Genomic DNA, 26,219 nt, shown 5'->3' with positions numbered 1-26,219 from the left:
AACAATATGAAAGTAGGTCTACTTTAATACGGAATAGCATATTAACGCTTAAAACAATCAATAAGCGCAGATTTATTTATCATATAAGGTAAAAACATGAAAATACAGTCCTGTGTAACGGTTAAAAATGTCATAATAACTACATGATTTTTTTATCTGTTGTCAGAATTTGACATAATTGTTAACATGGCAAAAACAAAACATAGTAGTACCATCAAAGATCAAACTTTTCGAATGGTTTAGGCCTGTATAGAAGTCAAATCTATTTATAAAATTTCGGGCCTATACCATGTATACATAATGAGCAAAGGGGTAAAATTATGTTATTCAAAAATGATGAAGCTATATTCCCAACCTGTGTAACTTCTGCTAAATTAATAAGAACATATAAAATGCAATTGTTGTGAAAACAAGTTTGCTTTTATGCACTATCGAAATGAGAGAGGACCTAATTAAACTTATGCATTCATTAGTGGCTTATGAAATTACTCTATATAGGCTACATGATATAAGCAAGTTCACTTATAACATGACGAGTGTGTTATAGGATCTGATTTGGGGAACGAATTTTGTTTTCCGTATTTCTGTGTTGTCATTTTTTTGATGTATTTTAATAAATTTATCGATTTTTTTTTTCTGGAGATATAGCTGGGTTTTTTTAAGCCCTCGAAATATCGGGGGATGATTGTACCAATCTCCCAACTGATTTTTTTTTGGGAGGATCCCCCCCCCCCCCGGATAGACACCCATGTGTTTTATGAATTACAGTATATGTTTCTTTTTCACGATTAAAAGTGTGTCTGTATCATAGAGATTAGTTTGCGAATACGCAGCATGCATAGCTTTGCAAAAAATTAAGGTTTTACCATAGAGCTATTAACATAGCTCCATGGTTTTACCATAATTAAACACAGCTCCTGATATTTAGTGAAGGAGCTACGGGGGGGGGGGGGAATGTGAATGGCTCGCACCGAGATCGAACATAAATATTGTTTTTAAATATCCCCCTATCCGACTCTCCGAGATCGACACTAAATACTGAATACTGAATACTGAAAATAAAAAATGATAATTATTCATTTATCCGGGCATTTATCACTTTAAAATATTGGTTAACAATATTAACAACTAAATCAGGGCGTGACTGAGCTGCGAAACTTGGGGGCTAGGTTTCACAAAAACAACAGTCGAAGTCTGATGAAAAAGCTCGCATAATATTCTATACACGTACCGGTACACGCGAGAGGTTTTCCCAGGCCCAATGATACTCCGGCTCCGCATATCGCATGCACACAATTTTGGTGTGCATGCGATTGGGTGATTTCACCCAATTGGGTGATTTCAAGTTCAGTGTTGACCTTTTGGTGTTGGTGTTAGGTCAATTTTTACATGAGTATAACACCAAACATAAAATGAAGATGGTCCTGAAAAGTCACTCACTGGTTATTGAGATGTCAATTATGTGATCTGGATCAGTTTTACAAACTCAGAATAGGTTTTGGAGCTAGGAGAAGCAATCAAAATTCCAACACTAACACCAACACCAACGCCAACACCGGAGGCAAAATTTATCCCCTTACCTTTCGTGTAATCGGCCCGTAGTCTGATACTGCTACAGTATACGGCGCTCATCGACATCGATGAAAATCGAGGTAAAGGCACTAATTTATATTTTTTAAATTAAGAAATATATACGGTACCGTTAGTAGACTTAACAAATTAGATTAATTATTTTGTTCTCATGCCAGCCGTGCGCCAGGGCCAGTGGCATTTTTACTATTTTAGTAAATTTAGTGGGAGCCCGAGGCCAACTACGTCTACAGTCCCGCGCGTAATGAATTATGTACCCTGGTGGGTGTTTCATAAAGCTGGAGGCCCTACGTAAGTTAAGAATAAGATTAATCATTAACTAGCAATAAGTGCGACTTAAGTTAAGAAAGACTGCTGATCCTGTATTGTGGTGAATGGTATATTCATTGGTGATGGTTAAGCGTGTAAGAAATGTTCACCAGTCGTTCTTAAAGTAGGCCTACTTTAGTTTAAAGTCGCTAAGTTTCGACAGCTTAATTATGAAACGGCCCATTACGGAGTACGGTACCCTTTCGCATTCGTTGGTCGATTTTTATCAGTTATGAATTGAATTGATAACAATAAAACTCAATTTTGCCTTTTGGTTAATATGTCATTTGATTCTTTCATCAATGAATAGCAACATATTATGGATGCTAATAATAGAATCTGTTAGTGTTATGTGTCTTTTTTTGTAGTTGGTAGACACGGTTTGATGAGCCATCAATCATGTCATCTATCTTTGATCAGTATGAGCAGGCTACTGCACGGGCTGCATCCAGTATCCCTCATCCTTTACCCAAAGAGTCTGCTCCGGTAGGTAGCAATGAATGTATTTAAATATATTCAGACTTTTGAAACAACCATATTAAAGACAATATGTTCTTTGATTTTGTCTATTGTACATTACTTGTGTTTAAGTCTAATTCAAGTAATTGATTTACTTGTCGTTTCAGAGTGAATGTATATATAGAGTCTTAGGTCATTATGTGTTGTAATAAATAGGGTACCATACTGTACAAGCTGTTATTTTCGCGTACAGAATTTTTTTGCGAATCGCACGGGTCCCGACATTTTCGCAGGTTGATATATGATAAATTCGCGATCGGAATATGTACGAAACATTTCCACAGCATTTCAAAGAAGTGTAGTACGGGGTTCCGACAATATCTCATTCCTAGTACTCTTAACACAGAGGCAGCCCAGCAGACATGTTATCAGGTTGAGAACTTACTGGCCAACTCCCAGTTTTTAATAACTCAAAGCCTTGTTGCATTCTTGGTAACATTCCATGCAAATTATTTAAGGCACATCAATATTCATACAAATGCAAATTAATATAACAAAGTATAACTGAATATTCAAATATACAAACAAAAGATATATATTGACTATTCAAACTATATGCAAATTATTATCTAAGCTTGAGTGCATCAACTAACATTATAACCAATCAGAAGGAGAGAGGTGGAAGGAGAGGGAGAGTGAGAGAGAGAGAGTGTGAAGAAAGTTGTATGAAGGATGGTGGAGTGATTTAATACAAAAGAACCTTGTGTGAGGAGTGTACAGCAGTTAATGTGTAAGAGAGAGCTGTACATGAAGAATAGGAAGTTAGGATGAAAAGGGTGAATATAAATGAGGGATGTTCTATTAGAAAAAGGGGATGATTCCTGAATAAGAGTGGAAAGAAATATAAGTACAAAATCAATCCCTACAGTAGCAAAACTAGTGCAAATCATGTGCAATATTATACTTACCAAAGTCCCCATGCTGATGTGTCTCTTGTACATAAATATGTCCCTGTAAAAACAGTTACAAAATGTGGAAAAAAGTGGCTTAAATTTCACTTTTTTGTACCTTTAGATCATGTCACAGTTTGGTCTGCAAGAGTAATCTTTTGAAGTTGTGTTTTGTTAGATTCACTTTTTAAAAAGTTGGTTTCAGTGCAAAAGTGTTGAATTTTGTGAACAGAATCTTACACCTAAAGGCTCTGGTCATGTGACCTATGAATAATAATGAGTATGAAAATAGCTGCCAATACGTGTGTATATAGTGAATCAGATGACAATAAAATCAAATTATTTCATGGAAAATACATTTTAATATTACAGTGAGTGAATAAATATCGATAGAATTATGTGAGAAAATAGTTTAAGCTCTGATTTTGTTTGAGAAATAAAAAAAAAGTGATTTTTTTTTAAATCACTAACTGTACTTTCTAAACCTTATTTTTTGTACATATTGAGGTGCATATCTCTTTTTTTTCACTACACAGGATGTTTTCAATAGCAAAGCTTTGCTGTTGGGGATATTGGAACTGACTAATAAATGTGTCAATATTTTTGTGTGTTGTTAAATTCACGGCTGATCTGCAATTCGCGAAATCTGCGAAAATAACAGCTCATACAGTACTTAGCAGACATTGCTATTTTATCATCCTACATGTATTTCAACAAAGGTATCATTTGCTTGTTAATGCACCAATACATTAGAATTTTGTTGAATATGTAATTTGTGATATAAGTTTTCAACTGAAACTGAACTAAAATATTTTACCTTGCAATATAAGGTTCTTTAAATAAACAGATATCTTATGTATATCATTAGAATAATAATAATACATGTAATAATAATATTAGTAGTAGTAATAATAATACTAATGATAATGATAGTAATGATAATAATAATTATTATTTATTATTTATAACATATTTCCATTATAAAAATTTGCTCTTGACTCTCAAAAGTGGGGTGGGACACACTTGTGTATTCGAACAACATATTTATGTAAAAACTTGGCTATGACTCTCAATGTGGGAGGGGGGACATGGTCCGGATGTGCCTCTCCCCCCTGGATCCACCACCGTTGAAGATATAGTAATCAATAAAATATGAAAAGTCAATAAACCGAATTCAAATCAACTTTCTGTTTGGTTGGACTTGCCCTTTAAACCATAGGCCCGTATTCTGAAGTCGGGTTTAACTTAAACTCTGGTTTAAAGTTGTGGTTTAAGTATGGCAGCCAATTGTTACATAAATCACTAACGGTAGAGATATCATATTTCAGCGCATTTGGCTCTCAAATCATTCATAATTGTCTAGGAAGTATATATAGATTATTGTCTTCACCATCAATGAATCAGGAAAGAGCACAGTAAACATAAGAAACGTACAACTTAATAAAAAATTTGATACTTCTGGCTTCCCATACTTAAACCACAACTTTAAACCTGAGTCTAAGTAAAACCTGACTTCAGAATACGGGCCATAGTGTTTAATTCTTTTCCCCTCTTTCTCTCTTTTCATAGATCTCATCAGGTTATGTCTCTGCATCTTTGGAGGAAGATGTCCGCATTTTCACAAGGAACAGGATCAATTTCCAGTAAGAGACTTTGTTTAATTTACTATTAATAACTTTTTATGTAAAGCTATTCAGTCACATTTCGCCTCTCACAATTTATACAATTTTATTCCATATAGTAATTTTTAAAATAATTTCTCATTCTCTTTGTTCCTAATCTTCAATTTAAAGCCAATGGGCCACAGCCACTTTAATCAACATCAGGCTCAAAACCTATTTATTATAACTCATACAGTTCCTGGAGTCTTAACTGGGATGCAACATTTTGATCATGTAGCCTTGTAATATACCTACTAGAATGATATATAAATTTTCGCTACTGTTCTTACAACCTTTATATTACAATTTTTACAGTATGCTCTCCAGCATTCCTTGTTCTTCAATAAAAATCCAATTGATATAAGTTTTAACCACAATTGATAATATATTTTTGTGAGAGAGTGTACATATAATCCTAATCCAAATGGTTATAGAATGCAACGCTAATAGAAATATTGTATAAAACACTATTTCTTATCATTTTCTTGAATTATGTTATTCATCTGCAGGCCTCCTAAAGCTATAACCCACATGGTGGTAAACAACAATATCTTGATTATTGCAATGAAAGATCATCAGTTACTGAGGATTGATAGGGAACATCCAGAACAACCTGATGGTAAGTTTCTAATGCTATAGTAAAAAAAAAAAAAAAAATGACTGCAGGGTCAAGAGTCATAAAAAGTTGCAACTCTTGCTGGATTATCACCTTTCATTCAAAGAGCCAATCAAAATGCAGAATTTTTCACTGTTGTCATGGTAGTTGACATTCCGCCAAGACTTGCTATCATAGCATCTTATTATGAAACAGGGTCCAGACCGATCAAAGCTATATTGTTATTCCGAATGGCATGTCATTGCTCCATTTGGAGTCAGTTCCATTGGTGTGACTGTGTCATAGAATTTATCCATAATTCAAACATGGCATGATAAGGTTCAGCAACTATTTGGTGTACTTGTACCTTGTCAATATGATATAAAGCAATGCAGCCTTCCCCCCCCCCCTGAAAAAAATGTTTTGTTTGTTGCCTGGCTGAAGAATGGTGTTGACTAATCAATTTTTTTTTCAAAAAGAATATCACAACGTACTTGATGTATTATGGATTAGGACAAATGTTTCTTTTATTTCCTAAACATTTGTAATGGCCGGATTTGTCTGACCATGTCCCCCGCCCCTATGTAAGAGTTTTTGGTCAAGAGGTTCTGACCTTTGCATTTCAAACTGGTTTGGGGATCATATTCTCAAGCATCTCTTTAAATTTGTTAAGTGAGAAATTCAACCAAGGTGAGGTGAATGGGTAGCTGGTAGGATTCTTCCTTGAATGCACCGAGCATTAAAAATGGCACCTCAGACTAAAGCATGGTAACACATGTTAGCACATATTCACACTCTAATATTGTAGACAATTTCTAAATAAAGGGATAATGCCTTTTATTTCAATGAGCATTACTATAACAGTATGAACAATTTTCTTAGGTTTGTTGCATCATGTCTGAAAAACAAACCGCAATTTTGTAAAACTTTATGAATTCTGAGCTGTCTTTGCTATTAATGCTGTCATTGTGAATTTTATGATATACGAATCTTTCAGTTTAGGACTCATTCTACATTAGGTTTTGCGACAAGTGATCACACATTTAATCAGCTGAGAGACAACCATCTGTTATGCAACGATACTCAAGAAGGCTTTATATGCAGGCAAATTAAACCCTTGTGCTTTATTACAATGGCATTAATTTACTTAGTGTTAATTAATACAATCTGAAAAGTCAAAGTATCCATGTTTCATTCACTCCTCAGAGGTCAAAGTAGGAGACGATCCTGTTCATCATCTGTTCCTAGATCCCACAGGGCGTCATCTGCTGATCAGCACCGAAGCACAAGAAGTCTTCTATCTCTCTAGGAATAGCAAGAAATGCAAGAATCTAACCAAGTTCAAGGTATGGCAAGGTTGCATCCTTTGTGGGTTTTTTTTATATGGTGAATGAATGATTGGTTTATATTGGTTATTACTGCGGAAGGATTTATTTTGTTTTAGTCAAAATTATCATGTATATTTTAGAATTACAAAACCAATTAATTATTTTTAGTACTTTTTTTGTCGTTCACTACTCTTTTTTCATTACTCATACCTAAAGGGGGGGGGTAATGATAATAATGATAACAATAATGGTATATTTACCCAGGGTAGCCACTTCAGTTCCGAAAACTGTTCTCCCAGCGGGCCCTGCTATTATTACCCCAGCTAAGCTAGGCTACCTATTCAGGTGCACACAGCTTTTTGAGGAATTACTTCCTGCCGGTACCCATTTACCTCACCTGGGTTTAGTGCAGCACTGTGGATGAATTCCTTGCTGAAGGAAATTACGCCATGGCTGGGATTGAATCCACGACCCTCTGCTTCAAAGTCCAGGGACTAATCCACTGGGCCAAGATGCTCCACGGGTAGTGGATCACTCCTTGCCTCCTGTTTTGCTGCCCAAATTTAAATCATTTACTGTATTGATTTAAATCGAAACAAAAAGGAAAATTTTCTGCCCATGACTAGGGAGGCAAATGTTTGAACCAGCCACTACTCAAAACTGGATTTAATAATTTCATGCCTATTGTGATGAGAGTTGTACCATACTCCATTTAATCTTGATGTGGTTCTCCTTTTGTTGCATTTCTTGACAGGGTCATTTGATTGACTCAGTTGGTTGGAACAAGTCGAACACGAGTGATACATCAACCTCTGAAATTCTTCTAGGCACAAGTCAAGGTAATGATAGCTCTATTCAACATGTAGATTTTGATTTCTAATTAATTGGAATGGAAGTTGACAGGAGTAGATATGCCTGCAGACTTTGTGGTATCAATGGTGGTGATGGTGTTGGTGTTGATGGGGATGATGGTGCTAGTGTTGGTCATGATAGTGCTGGTGTTAATGGTGTTGATGGGGATGATGGTGCTAGTGTTGGTCATGATAGTGCTGGTGTTAATGGTGATAGTGGTGTTGGTGTTGATGTTGGTGTTGGAGGTGATGATGGAGTCGTTATTGTGGTGTTAGTGGTGATACAACTTTCTCTGATATTTGCATTGTTTTGCAGAGGCAATCACCAAACCTGTGCTTCTTGCACCATATGGTATGCCATTGGCTGTGTTGTATCACCCCTTACGCCTTTCTCGACTCTTAATGCATGATGATCGATTAATATCTGTTTGTTTTGATAATTTTGATGTATTAATATGAGCAAGTTGTTTCTCCATTTATCCAAAGGCTTCATAGTTCTCTCTACCAAGGTCAGGGTAATAGCATCTGATTTCCAATCATTGAATACACTAAGAGTGATAAGAATGACGATAGTGGCAAGTGGTCATGCATGAATTAAGTAATCATTTTTTTTTCTGTTATAGGTTTGATATATGAAGCTGAAATCCAAGCTGGAGAGGATAGTCGATTCTTTCAACAGAGCTTAGATCAGTATTTCAAACAGGTATGCAATTACTGCTCTGTGAAAGTATAGAATTTATATCAAGCACTGTATTGATTTGATTTTTTAAAAAGTCAACACAATTGTTCTAGATATTATGGGGAAGTAACAAACATTTCCAAAGTTCAATCTACTTTGATTTTTGTCTGTAATACAAATGTATCCCAAATTTGTCTAATTTTGCTTTAGTCAAAAGGGTTTCTGTGGTGCCAAGAGATTCAACTTAAGCAGACCTGTGTAGTGAATGTTTTTCTAGCCTTAAAAGGGTGTGTTTCACAGAGAATAAAGATTGATTGAACTCACTTTTTATGTCACTGTAATATCAGATTTCAACAGATTCAAATATGTGTTAAAATATACCTTTGTAAGAAGTATTAGCCTTATACAAAATTCTTACACATGTATAGAGACTATATTATGGTATTATGCATCTCTAAGAACTGATTATTATTATTTTCTTTATTTGCCAAGCTAATAGACGATGGCACTGGCAAAACTTATACACAGTATAATTTGCCTCTTACTTGGTATCCATTTAACACCCGAGTGAACTAAGGGCAGACTAATGTCTTGTCATAGGACGTAAGTGCTACATGGTATTTGAATTGTGAAAATTAATTGATACCAAAAACGTTTTATTTTCAGGTGTTTAGTCTTGGTAAAGAAGGTACCGTCCCGGTGACAGCGATTGAAGTAGAACGTATACCATCTTCTAAAGCAGGAGAGAAGGCGAGATTCTTTGTCATGGCAACCACACCAGGGTAACTTTAATGTACTATGATTATGATTGTAACACAAAAATAAATTAGAATTTACAATTATTCTTTTGATGACATTGAGAGTCATAATGATAATGATGATGCAGTGGATGGTGATGATGATTAATGATGATCAAGAGGAGGAACGGGAAGAGGAGGATATAGTGATGATGATGATAGTTGTGGTGGTGGTGGTGAATGGTGACGACGATGATGATGATGATGACGACGATGAGGGTGATGGGGATAATGATAACGAGGATGATAAGGATGATGTTGATGATAACGATTCTGTTGAAGATAGAAATGAGGATGTTGATGATGATAACCCTTATCTTTGTTGAGGATGATGATGATGAACAAGATGGTCTTGCAACCAAAATAAAATTGACTGTGCTCTATATGACCATGTCAGTGCTACACATTTATCACTCCACATGCAGACGATTGTACCAGTTCGTTGGGACCGTTCCAGCTCAAGCAGATACGCCCATCTTTTTAAATGTCTTTCAGAAGTACGAGGACATCACACGTAAGTTGGATCTTGATCATTATGCTTATTAATTATCTGACTGATTTATATTCTTACAAACAGATGTGATTGATCCGATCAATTGCAACTGTGGAAAGTCAGCAATACCAAAATTTAAGATGGATATGACCATTCAAATTGTATTCTAAATACAACATACAATCAAGAGAGTGTCAGTGCCTGAACAATTAAGAATACTCTGAATACTCAGAAAATTGTGTTCATTTCCTGTATGAAGAATTATGACATTAATGCATTTCCATAGTTGAGGTTGATCAGACCAATCACAACTCTTTGTAAAATGAAAACCACACGCTCTTGAATTATTTTCTCAATCACATCATATTATTCATTTCTGAATTGTCCATGACTTTATATTTCTCCTTTTGATTTTCCAAATGTCTATAGGATGTAAATTTTCATAGTTGTGATCTTTGTTTGATCAGGTTCCATGCTTATCAATTGATTTTTTTCCTGAATTACAACCAGTTGTCCCTGAAATTTTATGTTCAGTGTTCTCTTGACCAATAAAACTTCATTCACAAGTGACAATATTTAACTTTCTTTAGCAAATTTTACACATTAATGATAATTTTGACATGAATATATATGATCAAAGAATTTTTGTGTTCTTTTGTAAACTACAGCAAGTTTCTTGGAGTTACCAGGCAACTTTGGATACAGTAAGCTTGAGCAGTACTGCCCTAAGGCTCGAGGATTACCCAAGACGTTTGCTTGGATGACAGGTAATTTAATATTGTTCAATATTTCTCTCTTCTTGTCTCTCTCTCCCTCTTTTTATTTGTCTGTCCTCTTTTTTTTCCTTTATCCACATACCCATTTCGCAGAGTCAAATGAGACTAAAAGTTGCACTTACATTTCCAATTACATAACACTTTACTGCATTGATTAGATCATGTTAAAGGAAAAATTGTTAGTTCATAGTCATAAATGATTAGTTTGTGGTGAATACCATATGCCCAGTGGACTTTAATGACTTCAACTTCTTCAAGTCACTTGAATCTTTGTAAAGCACCCCATGTTCTGAAATATACACCAAAAGTTTTGACTTCTGTAGTACAGAGACATTTTGACCTATAATAGTCTTGTATAACTGGTTCCATGATATTTGCTCAGGTGACAATTCCACACTCTAATGGAATGACCAATTTCAACCTTCAACACTATACCCTATCCTAAACCTAATCCTTAACCTAACATAAAACCCTGTTGCAACCCTAACACCAACCCTCTATCATAGACGAATAAAGACCGTAGCAAATGTCATGTCACTGTGTTTTACTCTACCCCTCAAGAGATGAAAAAATCTCAGAGGAATAATCATCTACCCTCATCTCATGGAGAGTGTTTCATGGAAGGACTTGTTTTATCTGTAAAAAAGACTTGGTTTTAGACAGTTCCCATAGTGACAGCCAGGCACCTCAGCCAATCAAAATTAAGGAAAGTTTTCAGATCCAACATCTTGTCAGACGACACATGTTGATGACACACATTCTAGGAGTGTGTAATGGTAGTTCCGATTTCATTAGTCAATCCACAGATTTTACGTTTTGAATGCTCTTTATAATATCTTAAGGCAGACAACCCCAGCAATTTATTTGCCATTGCCATACCAATCCTAATAAAGCCTGCCAACATCATTTTATTATGTTATTTAAATTAGAACCCCCCCCCCCTTCCCCAAATAAAAAAAAATAAAAAAATTGCTCACAGACCCTAATTTTCATCCATTTATCTACTTTTCATTTTACAAATAAAGCTAATCAAATCTGGCAAATTGCATGGTGTGGTAAGCAAGGAACACTTGTCCCTGACCTACTCTTGATCTCCTTATAAAAGTAGATCTAGAAACTTTCATATCATACCTAAAAAATGAATAAGTAAGTACAAACTGACCCTCATTTTGTTTCATCTCTTACCGCAAACAATTTTTTTATCACCCTAACCCTGCTTGTGTTTGCAATCTATTATTGTTCCCAGAGTATAAAGAAACAAACAAACCTCTTCTCTGTTTGTTTCGTCGTCATTTCTTCTATTCTGTTAATCATATCTAGGTCCTGGAGTTTACTTTGGTAGTTTTGACTTCAATAGCCAGTCTAGAGACAATCTTACCTGTGACAGTCATCTATTGCCATACCCAACGAGAGATCAAGAGAGCTTTGTCAGACCTATCTCAGTGGTCCTTACTGAATTCCATGTTCTACTACTCTTCCAAGACAGGTAAATCAATAATATTTCACATTTATACAGTGCTTGATAACTCTAAACAGCAACTCTAAATGCTTTACAGATTTTTTTTTTACCTAGTCATTTGAATTTGGCTTGTTTACACACTATGCACTCCCCCACTCTCTTGGGAGTATTCAAGGGGGAGTTTTCAAACTCAATTAGCCTTCACATCATTCCATGTACCTGTTTAACTCCTGGATCAAAAGTTGCAGTGTTCCTTGCCATAAGACACTTCGCTGAAGTGGGATTCAAAATCACAACACTGATTACTAGGCAATAGTCAGAACCACCACATCATGATGTGTAATTCTTGTTTCCTTTTGGTCTTTTTTATCCTTTAAATTGTAAATTTGCCTTTGCTCAAATTGTTGATACAAGACTTTGCAGTATTGCAGTCAACTGGCTAGATTTGTTTTGTTAGAAGGGGAATGGGGTTGGATAGATTTACTTAGAATGAAAATTTGAGGTTCAGTTATAAATCAATCATAAAAAATATGTATTGGATTTGGACATTGGTCCATATATGTCAGGCAAGATTCTCACCTGTTTGATTTATACACAAATTTCATAAAATCTTTATTATCTTTATTATTGATGACAAATTCAAGATTGTATTAAAAACATGTGTGAGAGAAAAGCATTAAAGGATTGCTACAACTCTGTCAACTCTATTTCAAGGAAAGTGCTGTTAAATGCTTACAACAATATACTTGAAGGTTGTATGATTTTGAAAGAAACTTGATTTTATTTGATTTATCAATTGTTTTTCACAGAATAAAGATCCTGTGTGTCTTGAATGAACAACTCATTGATGAAGACATTTTCACTCAGCCTGTACGTATTGTATATTACATGTATATAAATTATTATTTATGAAAATAGATTCTTTAAACTAGGATTTATTTATTTTTGATTAAGGACAGGACAAGGGATTCATGCTTGTACTTAATTTATTTTTGATTAAAAGATAAAGGATATATTTGAATAAAATTTATTATATTGTGATATGTGTGTAAAAATGGAGATTAATTTTTATTTTGGATCATGGGCAATATGAAAGAATACTATAAGTTGATGCAAGATATTATTCATTAGCATTCATAGTTTAGGGGCAATGTAATTATTTTGAATTGATGTTGTGTACTGTCACAAAAGTATTTAATATAGTCAATCGATGTGGAAGTATTGAACGTTAAACAAGAAAAGTATTATTCAAGAGAAGCAAAGAAATAAAAACGACATAATCTGTACATAATCTTAAAATGATGTTGTTCTAAATTCTAAATTTTCTCATTAAAAGCCATAAGCTGTACATTTTTTTTTAATTAATAAAAGGAGTACTTATCACCGAATCACCAAAGAAGTGTTAACAGTACACTTCTGATAATCCCAGTGATGCTATTTCAATAATAATTAAGCCCATCATAATGTATCATCAGTAGTTTACGGCAATTATTATAAATCTGTTCATAATTTTTCAAAATGTTTCTGTCTTTCAGAGGTCGGGTCGTCTCATGGGGCTATGCAGAGATAGAATCAAGGGTGCAATATGGCTGTACACAGACCAATCAGTCTTCATGTATAAGATTGTCAGAGAAGCGAGGTATAATAAAAGCCAAACATGAGTTGTGAGCACACAACAAAAAAAATGAATGAAAGTTTGTAAATCAAAGTGACTTTGAAATCATAATAGGCTGAAAATCACTAATAAAGCCAAGCGCAGTAAGCTTTGTTCAGACGTAGCATGACAAAGATAAGCATCGTTTTGTGAACACAGTTATTGGAATATGAGGCATATGTTTTAGGCTTTCATTTTGAAAAAGTTACAGCAAAACGTTTGCAGTGATACTAGTTACATTTTTTTTTGCACAAACAATAGTCTTTGCCATTATTGAATTCAGGTTTTTTTTTATCATACTTTGTTAACACATCAAATAAAGCATATTAGATGATTGATTTTCCAGTCACAAATATACAAACCAGTTTATGAAACACCTTGGAGTATTTCATAAACAGGGGTGTGAGAGTTAAGATGTTTATCTGATTTCAGATTTTTTTTGTTTTGATTTTCAGCTTAATTTCAGCTTATTTTTGGCTTTCCTCTGTACAAAAAGTATGGGAGCTCTTTCTATTTCAGACTTTTTCAACACCCATCAGCTTTTTTCAGATCTTTTTATTTGTGACCACTCACACCCCTGCATAAACCGGTTTGTAAATTTGTACGACTCTTGACCTCTTCTTTTGCTGTATGAGACACCCCATTTCTTTTTCTCCATTTCCATTGAAATGTAAAATTCCAATTACCTTAATCAAATTTTAACAAATTGTAAACTTTACATTCAGAATCTTGTCAACAACCAGAAATTTGATTTAAAAAAGATGCCATCTTTAGCTGATAGGAATTAAATTGATTGAGAATCTAATTTGTCACCAAGAATAAGTCACAGGGTTTTGAGTTCTGAACAGCTTTATGAAACACCATCTACTGTCTAATTTTTTTTTACAGAGATGTGTGGAGGATATATCTGGATAAGGGTGACTTTGATCGTGCTAAAGAGTTTGTCCAGGATAACCCTGCACACCTAGACCAAGTCATGAGCAGACAAGCTGAACACTTCTTTGACATTCAAAAGTAAGCAAGCATTTAGTGCTGTTTTCTATGGTTACGATTGATTATTTCTTGACTATTGATAAGCCTAATCAGATGTACTTGTTTTGAGCACCATATTTTGTTAATACATGCGCTATGTTGAAATATAATCACCAAGTGTCGTTTAGCCCAGCTCTTCTCAATCGATGGGCCACGAAGCTCTCTCAGGTGGGCCGCGAGAAGCTCCAGAGAAGAAAATAAATAGGGGGAAAATTATGGTATTAAAGGACAAGTCCATCCCAATCAAAAGTTGATTTGAATAAAAAGAGAAAAATTTCGCTTCATTTCACAAAACAGTTATATGCACATCCTGGTCGATATACAAATGAGGAGACTGATGATGTCATCCACTCACTATTTCTTTTGTATTTTATCATATGATCTATGAAATATTCTTATTTCCTCCTCATTGTCAAGTGAAAAAAAGATTAATTCCTCCCTTAACATGTGGAATATTGTCAAATCTGTAAAAATAAAATATTGTATAATTAAAAAAAAAAAAAAAAGAAGTAGTGAGTGAGGGACATCATCGACTGTCTCATTTGCATGTCACTGAGTTGTGCATATAACTGTTTTGTAAAAAATAAGCTAAACTTTAAAATGTCATAACTTTCTTATTTTACATCTGATTTTGATGAAATTTTCAGCATTGTGCTAGTTTGATTTTTCTCTATTTATTCAAATCAATATTTTTCTGGGGTGGACTTGACCTTTAACATGTTCTATTTAATGTCCGAAAATGGTATGTTTGATCGGTCTCCGTGGGTCAAACAAAGCTAAAGGCACGCCTTTAGGTAGCATGTTGTGATATACATACACATTGTATGATGGTTTCTATCTAACTTTGATGTGAACCTCGGGCCTCATTTGCATGCATATTGTGTATGTAGTTAATTATCGCCAATTCACCAGACCTTTGCAAATGCATTTATTTCTCAAACTGATTGCTTCAAATGTGCGTAAGAGCTTTATGTTCAAATTTCACGAAACATACTTTCATCAAAATGGACCGTGTTTTAAAGCGAAAGGGTGAGGGAGGAAACAAATCTACAGTTGAAAAGTCTCAGAAGGTAACTGTAAGAAAATATTACCCTGAATACATTATATTCAAATTCATTATGACTGGCAGTGATGCAAAACCAAAAGCAATGTGTGTAGAATGTGTTGAAGTTATTGTCAAATAAGGCGCTTAAACCGTCAGAGCTTCAGAGACACCTAAACATAAAACATAAGAAGAGTGCAGGAAAGCCAAGAGTATTTCGAGATTTAAGCTCTGACGGTTTAATTCACAGCAGAACACTTGCGTACAGATGGGGGGGGGGGGGGCTCTTGGCCCCAGATATTTCATGACCAAGAAAAAAAAAGAGAAAAGAAAAGAAAAGGGTATGATATTATTTTTTTAATATTGTGTCAAAATCTATCACAAACTTGGATTTTTGTAATGAAAATGTCACAATTTTTGCTTGCTCGCCATGATCGCTCGCAACATTTTATCTATTGTACGCAATACGCCAAATCAAGCCCCCTCAATTTCTTAGCTCATTACGCCAATGTGGCAGAAGATCATAAAGTTACGCACTAATGTGCTCTTTATAATATTGTCGAGACAATCTTTGAGTTGAGACAAGTAGTTGTATCCTTTTTTTTTTTAAGAGTTTGGTAGGTGGGCCTCGAAAAAAATCTGAGAGTCAAAGAGGTCCTTGAGTAAAATAAGGTTGAGAAGCACTGGTTTAGCCATTATTTAACATCATAATTTGAAAATAAATTGGGGCAGATTAATCTGTATACTTATTTTTAAACAATGCTCATGAAATCTAGGAATATGCATACTGTAGGTGAAGATGGATGAAGATGTACATTTTGTTGTGCCAGGTAGACCTATTTACTTGGCTATGCCAGTCAGAAAGGGAAGGAAATAAAAATTGATAAAACAAACAAATTCATTAATACATAAATAAATGTATAAAAGTATCAATGTACATTGTATTACAGTGTTTTGAAATGATTTCACTCAGCAATTCTGACCCTGTATTGTGGTACCTTCCTTGAAATTACATGTATTTGTATCTGATTTCAAGCTCGTGTCAAAATTGGTAATGCACTCACCAAATGATCATGACTTAAGCAGCTCTTGAAGTGAAGTAAGAATGTTGAAAAATGAGGGTCATATATACAAGTGGTTGATTATTTGATGGAATTTCCCTCAATTATGTCCTGATTTCCACCCGTGTACTCATTGGATGGAGGTATTAATCACTTTCAGTGCTATTTCTCATTTAAATGCTTGTAATATGAATGGCATGTTTTCATTTTGATTCCATAGGTATGAGAAAAGTGCCATGTATTATGCCATGACTGAGAAGTCCTTTGAAGAGATATCTCTGAAGTTCATTGAAGCAAAGCAGACTGATGCTCTCAAAGTCTTCCTTATGAAGAAGCTTGGAGCACTCAAGACTGAGGTATGTTTGGAGTTAGCTGATTTCTTTAATACTAAACTAATTACACATAAACATATTTCTCAGCTTTTCTCAGGGTTTTCTTATCCAATCTTTGTGGCTCTATATTATGTGTAAGGTAATGCCATATCAAAAGATATCCATTCTTATCTTATTTTCTTTAGGATAAGACCCAGTTGACAATGTTAGTAATGTGGCTGATAGAACTCAATCTCAATCAGTTAGGAGCAGCACGAGGTAAAGCTGATCAGCAAACAAGGTTCAAAGAACAACAAGTTGAATTCCAGAAATTCCTGGCTACCACCAGGGTCAAGGTAAGAACTTTTGAATTATTCAATGGTAGTGATTGGTCAAATATCATCATCATCATCACCATCATCATGATGAATATCATTATCACCATGATTATCATCATCATTATCATCATCACCATTGTCATCGTCATCATCAACATCATCTTCACCATCATTGTCATCATCATCATCATCATTGTCACCATCATCAACATCGTCATCATCACCATCATCATCATCATGAATATCATTATCACCATGATTATCATCACCATCATCATAATCATCACCATCATCTTTATTATAATCTTTATCATAATCAAATTGATTACCCAGTCTCCACTGGACTCACCATTCTTCTCTTGGATAGGGAGAGGAGCAATTCATGAACTCATAGAATATACATGTATTACTATATTTTTGCTTTAAAAAATAGGGCTTTTAACAATTCTTGCTATAAATTTATCTTTCTCTGGTTTCTGATTTCAAGGGCATATTCCTTCTTCTTTTGTGTTTTACCTACTTAGAAGACCATTTCTTACAACTGTTATTTGTAAAAAAAAAAATGTAAAAAAAGATGTCGCCCCTGCAGCACTAATTTTCCCTTTGACTGTAACTTTTCAATCAGTAGTAGCTCACTTGGAAACTATTAGTGTGTATTTTACTATTATTTTATTTTGACAGGATTGTCTGAGCAGCAATGTAAACACAGTGTATGATCTGATTGCTAGTCATGGTGATGTAGAGAATATGGTCTACTTTGCAATGCTCATGCAAGGTAAATATAGTCAAACTGATCACATATTTAGTTTCCTTTGAGTACTTACCCCCCCGACCATCTGCTTATAAAGACCACATACTTCAACTCCCTTAATGGTCTTAATATACAGGTGTTAATGTAGTTGTTTTCATTTGTCACTTGTAGTTCTTAATTTTTCATTTTTTTCATCCCCACCTGCTGATTATGCCCACATTTCTTCTCTCCCAAGGTGGTTTTTATAAATGCTTTACTCATTGTACTCCATTCATCATCTGGCTTATTTATTTTTCCTGTTTTTTTATTCTGAAGGAGAGGGGGTAGGGAATGGGGGTAGAGGTGGAAGTGGTTAGTGTATGCCATGATTTTATCCAACTTTAGAACCCAAATATGAACACATCCTTGAGTGGGTATCAAGGAAGTATCTTTTCCTATCTAATGTTCCATTATGGACAAATCCATGGGTGATCAGGAAAGTCGATGTGAAAACTTACATAGAGCAAAACCATCAAAAATATGACTTATACTATGCTATTTTGTATTTGTGAGTCCTGGTAGTTGATAGCTTAAAAAAAAATAGATATTCCTGAAAGCTTTGAGGTACTTAAACTTAAACCAGCAGTGATATTGATATTTGAATATTTGATTACATGGATAGATTACGAGAGAGTGATCCGGCATCACATTCAGAACGAGGACTATACTGCGGTGCTTGGAGTCCTGAGGAAACCGACCAACAGTGCAGCTCTCTTCTACAAGTTCTCACCGGTCCTGATGCAACACATCCCAAATGACCTGGTTTCGGCATGGCTTGAGCAAGGGAAGGCATTGGAAGCAAAGAAACTCATCCCATCCTTGGTACAGTGCGACAGTGGACCATCAGAGAAGCAGGTAAGGAATGGATAGGTATGGTGTTTGCTGTGTTCTGTTGCCATGGTGATGAGATGGATATGAGGATGGGTATGTAATGTACATTTTCTGGTATTCAGAGGATAGTGAGACTTAGGATAATATAAAGATTATGGAAGAAAAGATAATTCATCAATAAGGGGATATGAAAGATGATGACGTTGATGTGGTGATGGTAGTGGTGGGGCTGGTGATCAGGAGGAGGAGGATGAAATTGAAAATGTAATGATGATGAAGGAGGATGGCATACTGGAGAAAAATAAAACAATTACGATTATGTCTACGTTTTATGAAGATGTAGATGTTGACATTGTGTATGGTCGTGACGATGATGTGCATGATGATAATAATGGTACTTTAAGCCATTATTGTGATATGTAATGATGATGATGATAATTATGATGACAGTCCAAGGTTAAAAGTGCTTCATCCCATGTAAAAAAATCATACTGCCATGCCTAAGTTGACAATTACTTTATTTTTTTCTCTCTCGCTTTCTCTATCTCTAAACTTTGAAAGGTCCTGGAGGCTATCCGTTATCTTGAGTTCTGTATCAAGAAGCTTGGAAACAAAGAACAAGCCATTCACAACTATCTCTTGTCTCTCTACTGTCAACATCAACCATCAAACCTGATGGGTTACTTGGCTGCTCAAGGAGAGGTATGCAATTCTTCATGTAATGATAATATACAAATAGACCAGTCTTTGAGAATGTATTGAGGGAATTATTCTTCCATGGTTGCTGGACTGGCAATTAGTAATTTTGCAGAAAAATAGTAAGAATTGCCAGTCTAACCAAGGATGAATGAATCCCTCTAGATACATTTGAAATAATAGGTCTCGGTAAATCTAGTCCTCATTGAACCATCCCCAATCTGGACCAATTTGATTGATTGATTGATTGGTGGTGATTTTTTTACCTGATTGCTAAGAAAGCATGAATGCTTGTAAGCAAGCAACCAGAGGACCGACGGCTTTAGGTCCCCTCCGAAGGACCTGGTACTAGATCATGAGCTGCACTTTTAGAGTTAATGTTCCATCATTGACATCGGGGCATAGCGAATTTTCTCACTGACGTTTCGTTTTCAACATCATATTGATTTCACCGCCGAGTTTGGAAGGGATCCTAAAGCTGTGCTTTTGTTTTTATCATGAAAAGGGATCGTGTTTCCTGTGCCTTAATCTCTGAAGCATGTTCATATAATTGTAGGAAGATACAAAATTGAAGTGAATTTAACTTCAAAACTGCAAAAAGTTCTGAGTTTTCTCTTAATTTTTTTCGATTTATTGCAACCTCTGTAGAAGATATGAATTAGGAATTGCTCGTCTGCAGTGACAGAGTACACATTTCCCATTGAAAAGATACACAATGAGTGGTGTGTGGCTTTAGGACCGGAGTAGCTTTAGCATCCCTTACCTACTTCATAAATGCCAGTTCTTTTCATTAATGTTATTTATTTTGAAATATTACTCACCCTTATTTCACATGTGGAGTAGGATAGGTTAATTTAAGCCTCTAGAATTCAGAGCCCAATTTAGCTACATCCTAGGATGAGGATCACTATAGCGTTTCACAGTCCTTCAAACAGTGATTGAAATGTAAGCAGAAAAATCAGATGGACAGGGCAAGGATGTAAAAAAAAGTGGCATGGTAAAAAAAATTTGAGTGGATGTGATATAGATTATGATATGATTTTTTTTTTTTTTTTATTTGCCTGAATATGTACTATAAAGAAAAATTGAATATTATATTGTGATAATTTTGCATCGTTCTTTTGTTTTAGATTGCTGATAATGTGAACTATGACGTGAAGTATGCATTGAGGCTGTGTGCTGAACGTAAGCATTTCAAGGCCTGTGTTCACATTTACACTACAATGGGTCTCTATGAGGAAGCTGTAGATTTAGCATTGCAGGTAAATTACAAATCACTAAAAAGGGATTACTTGGATGCCACTGTAATGATAATGTCTTGAAAGAAATGCTTGTTTCGGCAGATTGCCTTTTACAAGAGAAAAAAAATGGGGGGACATGCTTGAAGTCTAGGGCATGCCAGGTTTCAATAAATAATTAGTTTTAAGAAGACTCTTGAATGGCAGGATGAATGAGTGTGAGTAAGTGAATGGATGGATGAAAATAGCAAAGTGATGGAAATTAAACGAACGAATTTGGATTTGGAATAAAATGAAATTATTGAACATTTTCTGGAGCAATCATGAAAGTAGAATGCAGTATGTAAATGGTTCCCTATGGAATATTTTCTTCGATATGAATCACACAATTTTTTTTATACTCTCATCCATGAACCAGTAATTGAGCTTTTGACATGTCTTGTAATGAAATGCAAATTTAGAATAATAGTTAAAAATTATTATTGCTATTCTCCTTAGGTTGATGTAGACTTGGCTAAACAAAGCGCTGAGAAGCCTGAAGACGATGAAGCTCTGAGACGCAAACTGTGGCTGCGCATTGCCAAACACGTCGTCTCTGAGAAGAATGATATCAAGAAAGCCATGGCTGTGCTTCATGAATGTCCTCTGCTGAAGATTGAGGATATCCTACCCTTCTTCCCAGACTTTGTAACCATCGACCATTTCAAGGTATATTAGTATTAGGGAAATGAAATGAAATGCATATTAGTATTAATATAGTGGTCCACCTGCACCTGCAACCACCCATCCAATCAGTTATATCGGAAGGAGATAACTGCAGGTCATAGTGATTCAATTTGCTTTTCGCTTCTCAGGCACAGGTGACTCCAAACAAATAATAAAATTAATGGTAAATTACCTCTTGGTCTGCTCCCGTTATGATTACTTTCCCTTTGGTCTCATCCCATATAGCCTAATCCTAGTTTGCCTCACAACCATTTGCCAAAGCCACTTGGTCTAATTCACCATTTTGTCTAATTTTCCAGTGGGGCTATACCCATTTCATCTCATATCCACTTGGTCTAACACCATCTAGTATATGGTTAAATGAACTGTTAATGACCGTAATTTTCATTTGACAAAGTGGAAAATTAATTATTAGTCAAAGTAGAAATTAGACCATTTTGGCATAAGACCATTTTGACTAAATGAAAGTTAAACCAAGTGATAGTTGGACTACTAAATGGATAGTAGACAAAATTGATAGATTTGTCTGCTAGTACGCCATGTGGATAAAAACCAAGATGCTTTGTAAGAATAAGAAATTTGATAATATCATAATTGTTTGATCAAGCAGTGACAAAACTTTATAGTTTAATAAGACCCACCAACAACTCATTTGCGATAAAGATAATCATTTCTATTTCTAAAAACAAAAAATAAAGGGTTAGTTAACATGATATTCGATTGCATTCTTTTTTCGTGTTTTTAAGATATTTTCCTCCAATATATGAAGTATTTCAGTTTAAGGAGGATTGGAATATATCTTTTGATTAGATGCAGTTGAGGGCCTTGTCATTAGGTCTCTATATCATTATTGTTGATATTTAACATTCAGTGTGTTGTTCTGTATGCTGTATCCTATTTTAATACCATGTGTAAATCCCAACATTTAAACCAGGGATGCCAACAAAATGACAAAAATTGTAGTATTTTTAGGGAAATTTATTGAATTTATTAAATTGATTTTACCACAGGCTTTCATTATTCTTTAATATTTCTTGTTTTATTTCTTGCTCAGGATGCCATCTGTAGTTCTCTGGCTGATTACAATCAGCATATAGAAGCATTGAAAGCTGATATGGAGGATGCATCAGAGAGTGCAAAGGCATTGAGAGCTGACATCCAAGAGACAAGGAACAAGTGAGTATTAACACAATTATTCTACCATTTAAATTATGTAGAGCATCTGAGATGGAGTGAGACAAAGATCCTCACAGAGCTGGCCATCCATTGTGAAAAATCCATTATTACAATTCTTCAGACAACTTTACAAAATTACGGAATGCATACTCTATAATTATAAATATGACTGTGAATAGGCATGCATGTATTAAATACACCATCACAGAAACATACACATGATACAATTTGGCAAGTAATGTGCATATAACATCTGGGCCCATCTCTACATATGTTTTTACATGAAGAAAGGGACACATGTCCAAATACATTTCTTTATCTGTTTATTATGTACATCACTTATATTAATTTACAGGAATGCTACACATGGTTTTTTCAGGAAATTCATAATACCATAGAATAAATTACTAAGTTTATATCAGAATTATGAATTTTAACCTATTGGATTACTAATTTGCTCTTGAGTTATTAGGATCTATGATATAACATTATTCTATCCTTCAAATTTGTTGAGCCAATGAGATATAGTGAGGCAAACAGCCTTTCGGCAGCATCTTCCCTTCCTCTGGTTGTGAGACTAATCAAACTGTCACAATGAAATTGTTGAAAAAACACTTGGATACTATGTGCCTTTAATAATGCACCGATGATGATAAATGGAGTTCTTGTGATCATTTCATTGCAATGGTACAATGCATTGTAATGGAGAATAGGAATCAGCCCGATGATCAACTTTTAAAGGAGAATGAAACTCTTGGAGCAAGTTAGCTTTTGTGAAAGCATAAAAATCAACGAATAAGATCAACAAAAGTTTGAGTAAAATAGGACTAGCAATAGAAGAGTTATGAGCATTTGAATGTCGAGATCACTAATGCTATGGAGATCCTCCCATTGGCAATGCGACCAAGATCTATGATGTCATAGATGAACAACTCTCCCCTTTTGGACACTGAAAATATACCCCAAAACATCTCTTTTTGCTCATTCTAATCATATGACAAACGATTCATCAATGATATAATGTTGTGAAACCTCTGTACTTGTCCTCTCATAAAGAGAACACCTCACCTTGTGATAGACTCTATAAAAGTGAGAATATAGGTGAAATAAGTACTAAATTAATGAGGGAGTTGTACGTGTGTGACATCACAGATCTTGGTCGCATTGCCAATGGGAGGATCTACATGGCATTAGTGATCTCAATATTCAAATGCTCATAACTTTCTTATTATTCATTCAATCTTCCTCAAACTTTCAACAATATGTTTCTTTGATTTTTCTCTTTGATATGGATTCAGCTGGTTTCAAGGGTTTCATTCTCCTTTAAGCTTTGTGCCATGTTACATCCTCTTCTATCATTTGTTATGTTTCATAGGTATGGTATTGTGAGCGGTCAGCAAAAGTGTGCCTCCTGTACCTACCCCCTCCTAACCAGATCGTTTTATCTCTTCCCTTGTGAGCATATGTTCCATTCAGACTGTCTTATCACAGAGGTATGTACCATACATGTATATCCAATATATTCCTTATATTGCAGTGGAGTTTTTCTTGGGGGGGGGGGGTACTTCGTCGACAGATATTAACCTACGTGACATTTTGGACAGTTTTGAAGTATCACACTTTAAAAATTGTCAATATTCAAATAAAAATATCTGAGTTTATCATACACAATGAATTGTACAATACATTTATTGAATAGTTGTAGAGAAAATGCAATTGTTGTGAGCATAATAAACATGTCATTCAAATGTCATTTATATTGCATTCAAGAAAGGTTTGTAAACTTAATTGTGTAAGTGAATTTCAAGTGTGTCTGATAAACTCAGCAAGACTTGAAATCTTCACATGTGATGCTGTAAAACTTTGAAATTTGACATGCCATGTCTGTTATGTGAAATTGCCCATATGCAAGCAATCATATTGAGTAGACTGACTCGCTTTTTGAAATGTCTTATTGGGAATTCTTATCTTAATAATGAAATGATTTCAATGAAACAAAAAATAAGGAAGTCAGAGTGGTGAAAGTTTATAAGATATTGGACAAGAAATAAGAAAGATATAGCTGTTTGAAAATTAGATCACTGATAACTTTTATGTATATTTCAAAATAGGCAATTTGGTGAGTACAATTTGATGAGCATGTTTCGCCAGCCTTGGCCTCGGCCTAAGTCTATAGAAGCTTTTCTCCCGCAGCTACCGGCCTAGACTCCATCCCTCTTGATTGTTTTTATGTTTTTCATATTTTTTACTTCTCCAGGGGGGGCGTTTCATGAAAGGACTTGTCGGACGTTTTATCCGACAAGTCCCATTTTATCCGACAGTTACCATAGTAACAGTACCTCTCAGCCAATCAACATCAGAGAAAGATGTCAGATCTGACAACTTGTCGGATCAAAATGTTGATGAAACACTCCCCTGATTATTGCCCACCCTAGAGAGTGATGCTGGGGGCGCTTCCTCTCTTGTCAAGCTCAATATGCTACTAATAACTTGAGATATTTGGATATTATGATTAATTAATTTGTTAACTTAAATAGATGTGAAAACAAATTATATTACTGTCTTACAGGTCCAACCTCATCTGACACCATCCAAGAGAATACGCATCAGTGAGATCCAATCACAGCTCACCACCCTACACGGACAGCGCCCTCAGAGTTCAGCGGCATCTACGGAGGGCGCCACCAAGAGGGAGGAGATAGACAGGTTACGGAATGAACTTGATGATATCGTAGCTGCAGAGTGTGTATACTGTGGAGAGATCATGATCAGGTTAGATAATTCATGGAATTCAAGGAAAAAGAAACCTTTTAAAGGCTTGGTCCCACTGCACTTACGGATGCAGAGAGGATGTAAAACGGAAAAGAATCTTGCCATCCGTTGGAAAACGTTATGTATCCGTTGTGTACTCTTTGCATACATGTTTAATACGCTCTATATCCATCGGGCATCCGTCCACTGTGATTTCATTGTTTGCCCATTTTGTCCATTGTCTGGAGCGGATGAAAATGGATGAAGCCACCCAAAAATTTTGCCTGTCTGCTGTATCCGTTATGAATACGTTTTGTGTCCGTCAGCCATTGGGACCAGGCCTTAAAGTATTTGAACTGTATAAAACAGACTAATCAAGTAAATTATAGTGTGTTCTTTTTATGGAAGGACCAACAGGTTTCACAAAATAAATCATGAATGAAAAGTTTGTACTATCATTAGAATGAGATAAATCATTCAATTTTTTTCCCCCAAAGGATTGAGTTGATTATTTGTGACATCTTGGTCACACAGTCAATGGAAGGATCTCTATAGCATAAGTGTTTTTTGGGGCATTGAAATGTCCAAAACTTTTATTGGTGTTATTCTGAAGAAAAAAAAAAGTT

At 35.1% G+C, this 26,219-nt stretch overlaps 1 protein-coding gene across 1 annotated transcript in view; it reads left to right on the top strand.

The window, feature by feature from the left end:
* Positions 1 to 1,277: 1,277 nt before the first annotated feature.
* Positions 1,278 to 26,219, top strand: part of LOC129254666 (vacuolar protein sorting-associated protein 18 homolog) — a 28,436-nt gene continuing 3,494 nt past the window's right edge. Inside the window, exons 1-24 of the mRNA XM_054893170.2 lie at positions 1,278 to 1,652; positions 2,268 to 2,385; positions 4,878 to 4,951; positions 5,479 to 5,588; positions 6,771 to 6,910; positions 7,647 to 7,731; positions 8,367 to 8,446; positions 9,089 to 9,204; positions 9,645 to 9,733; positions 10,381 to 10,479; positions 11,809 to 11,974; positions 12,757 to 12,817; positions 13,483 to 13,586; positions 14,490 to 14,615; positions 16,957 to 17,092; positions 17,254 to 17,403; positions 18,067 to 18,160; positions 18,798 to 19,030; positions 19,568 to 19,708; positions 20,833 to 20,964; positions 21,439 to 21,648; positions 22,721 to 22,842; positions 24,218 to 24,335; positions 25,412 to 25,614. Of these exons, the coding sequence (XP_054749145.2) occupies positions 2,299 to 2,385; positions 4,878 to 4,951; positions 5,479 to 5,588; positions 6,771 to 6,910; positions 7,647 to 7,731; positions 8,367 to 8,446; positions 9,089 to 9,204; positions 9,645 to 9,733; positions 10,381 to 10,479; positions 11,809 to 11,974; positions 12,757 to 12,817; positions 13,483 to 13,586; positions 14,490 to 14,615; positions 16,957 to 17,092; positions 17,254 to 17,403; positions 18,067 to 18,160; positions 18,798 to 19,030; positions 19,568 to 19,708; positions 20,833 to 20,964; positions 21,439 to 21,648; positions 22,721 to 22,842; positions 24,218 to 24,335; positions 25,412 to 25,614 (2,876 nt within the window). The 5' untranslated portion in view covers positions 1,278 to 1,652; positions 2,268 to 2,298. The remainder of the gene's footprint in view (positions 1,653 to 2,267; positions 2,386 to 4,877; positions 4,952 to 5,478; positions 5,589 to 6,770; positions 6,911 to 7,646; positions 7,732 to 8,366; positions 8,447 to 9,088; positions 9,205 to 9,644; positions 9,734 to 10,380; positions 10,480 to 11,808; positions 11,975 to 12,756; positions 12,818 to 13,482; positions 13,587 to 14,489; positions 14,616 to 16,956; positions 17,093 to 17,253; positions 17,404 to 18,066; positions 18,161 to 18,797; positions 19,031 to 19,567; positions 19,709 to 20,832; positions 20,965 to 21,438; positions 21,649 to 22,720; positions 22,843 to 24,217; positions 24,336 to 25,411; positions 25,615 to 26,219) is intronic.

The sequence above is a fragment of the Lytechinus pictus genome, chromosome 2 (genome assembly GCF_037042905.1).
Source record: "Lytechinus pictus isolate F3 Inbred chromosome 2, Lp3.0, whole genome shotgun sequence".
Lineage (NCBI taxonomy): Eukaryota > Metazoa > Echinodermata > Echinoidea > Temnopleuroida > Toxopneustidae > Lytechinus > Lytechinus pictus.
Note: the sequence above shows the minus strand (reverse complement) of the source record. Positions and strands in the feature narration are given on the sequence as shown.